Here is a 2687-nt window from a genome sequence, read left to right as displayed (position 1 = left end):
CGCGGAAGCAAAACTGTGCTTCCATAAGAAGTAAATCAGCGTCTCCAGGAGAAGCAAATCTATGCCTTTTGTGGAAGAAAAACATTTTTTTTTCATTTCCTGTGCCTCTTATGGAAGCAAATTTGTCCCTGCACAAGAAACACTGTGCATCTCACGAAAGAAAAAAACATATATTTTTCAAAACTTAGGGATAATCGGGCAAAAAACATAAACCCTCCAAAAAAACACATCTATAACCCAAAAACACTTTTAAAAATCACAAGGGAGCGTCGAACACGCGACACAGGGCAACAGCTGAGAGTGCGTGGCGTGCTCTTAGGGGACCAAAAGTGAACTTTGAGGGACTCCCGCAAGTGGTACCCTCAATTAGTTGCTCTAGTTCTATGCACTCCCTATTTTACAAAAAATGATTTTTTTTGAGTGGCTGTGAGAAATGAACTGATCCAGGCGACTAGTCCCTACTCGATCGGGCCCATAAATACGTACGCCTGCTAGCCTTGGAGCCTCTCAACTATAGTAGTCCTATATACTTAAACTGAGGACGAAAAGCAACTGATCGGTATTGAGCTGAAGGTATACACAGTACGGTTGTTGCTGGAGGAAATGGAGAACCTTCCCAAGCGTCCGGCTAACTACGTGCCACTTAGCCCGGTTGGGTTCCTGCCGCGCGCCGGTGCAGTATACGGTGACCGCACGTCCGTCGTCTACCGGCGACTCCGCTTCACGTGGAGCCAGACGTACGTGCGCTGCCGCCGCCTTGCCGCCGCCCTCCTCTCCCTCGGCGTCCGCAAGAACGACGTCGTCTCCGTCCTCGCCCCCAACGTGCCGGCGATGTATGAGATGCACTTCGCCGTGCCCATGGCTGCTGCCGTGCTCAACACCGTCAACACGCGCCTGGACGCCAAGGCGGTGGCGGCCATCCTGAGGCACTCCCAGGCCAAGGTCTTGTTCGTCGACTATGACTACGTGCGCCTCGCCAACGACGCGCTACAGGTCGTCGCGGATGCCGGCGCGCCCGTCCCGCTGGTCGCCGTCATCGACGATATTGACAGGCCCACTGGCGTCCGACTCGGCGTCGGTGAGCTCGAGTATGAGGCGCTGGTCAGCGGCGGCGACCCGGCCGCGGAGCTGCCCTCGTTCGCGGACGAGTGGGACGCGGTCACGCTCAACTACACCTCCGGCACCACGTCGGCGCCCAAGGGCGTGGTGTACAGCCACCGTGGTGCGTACCTCAACACCACGAGCCAGCTGCTGTCGTGGGGGGTGGGCACCGAGCCGGTGTACCTCTGGACGCTCCCCATGTTCCACTGCAACGGGTGGACGCTCACCTGGGGAATGGCAGCGCGCGGCGGCGTCAACGTCTGCATCCGCGAGAACCGCGCCGCCGACGTCTACCGTGCCATCTCCGACCACGGCGTAACCCACATGTGCTGCGCGCCGGTGGTGCTCAACATTCTCCTAGACGGCATCGGCGAGGCCCAGCGGCTGGCGGCTCCCGTCCACGTCCTCACTGGCGGGGCCCCGCTGACGGCCGCCCTGCTGGACCGCGTCGAGCGGGTCGGTTTCAAGGTGACGCACTCGTACGGACTCACGGAGGCCACCGGCCCCGCTCTGGCCTGCGAGTGGCGCCACGAGTGGGACCTCCTGCCGCTCCCGGAGCGCTCACGCCTCAAGGCCAGGCAGGGGGGCAGTGTCCTGTCTCTCGCCGACGCCAACGTCGTCGACAGCAACACCATGGCTAGTGTGCCGCGCGACGGCAAGTCCATGGGTGAGATCGCGCTCCGCGGCAGCAGCATCATGAAGGGGTACCTCGACAACCCGGAGGCGAACGATAAGGCCTTCAAGGGCGGGTGGTTCATGACGGGCGACGTCGGCGTCGTGCACCCGGACGGGTACATCGAGGTAAAGGACAGGTCAAAGGACGTGATCATCAGCGGCGGCGAGAACATCTGCAGCAAGGAGGTGGAGGAGGTGCTGCTCCAGCACCAGGCTGTGGCGGACGCGGCGGTCGTTGCCATGCCTCATCCACACTGGGGCGAGACACCGTGCGCGTTTCTCGTGACCAGCAACAAGGCTACCGGGGTCTGCGAGGACGAAGTGATCGCCTTCTGCCGCGAGCGCATGGCGCGCTTCATGGCACCCAGCAAGGTGGTGGTCGTCGACGCCCTCCCGAGGAACGCGCTAGGTAAGGTTGACAAGGTGAAACTACGCGCTGCGGTCCGGAGTTTTGTGCTCCCCAGGGCCACGTCTAGGCTATAGGTTCGGCGCCCATCATGCACGGTGATAAGGGCAATACGGTGGTAAATATACAGCAGTGTCAATGTTGTACCACTAAGTATGGCGTGGTTTGAACTTTGAATGGATGTTGTTTTGATTGTGATATTGTAATTTATACTGTATTCTACTTTCTCTGTCTCATAATATAAGAGCGTCTTTGGTGCTACACTAGTGTAAAAATGATTCTTATATCAGATTTGCTATTTCACATCTAGATATAAAATAGTTATCTCACATCTAAGTCTAAAACCATTAGATCTTGTTTGTCTTTAAGTTTCGTGCTAACTTGATCTGGTGTTGCTTGTTCGCATGCACCCTTCGCCAGCCCCTTGTCTTGGCTGCGTCAGCCCATTATATCTTGTTGTTTATTTTGGGCTGCGTTGTCATGTGGCTAGGACGGGCCATTTTGT

At 57.2% G+C, this 2687-nt stretch overlaps 1 protein-coding gene across 1 annotated transcript; it reads left to right on the top strand.

Moving 5' to 3' along the window:
• The first annotated feature begins 535 nt into the window (after positions 1-535).
• On the top strand, positions 536-2431 carry LOC119302961 (benzoate--CoA ligase, peroxisomal-like). Its single transcript, XM_037580023.1, has one exon. It carries the CDS (start codon positions 604-606, stop codon positions 2257-2259), a length of 1656 nt encoding a protein of 551 aa, XP_037435920.1. The 5' UTR covers positions 536-603; the 3' UTR covers positions 2260-2431.
• Positions 2432-2687: the final 256 nt, after the last annotated feature.

This window comes from Triticum dicoccoides, chromosome 5A, assembly GCF_002162155.2.
Source record: "Triticum dicoccoides isolate Atlit2015 ecotype Zavitan chromosome 5A, WEW_v2.0, whole genome shotgun sequence".
Lineage (NCBI taxonomy): Eukaryota > Viridiplantae > Streptophyta > Magnoliopsida > Poales > Poaceae > Triticum > Triticum dicoccoides.
The sequence above is the reverse complement of the archived record's forward strand: the minus strand, read 5'-3'. Positions and strand labels throughout refer to the sequence as shown.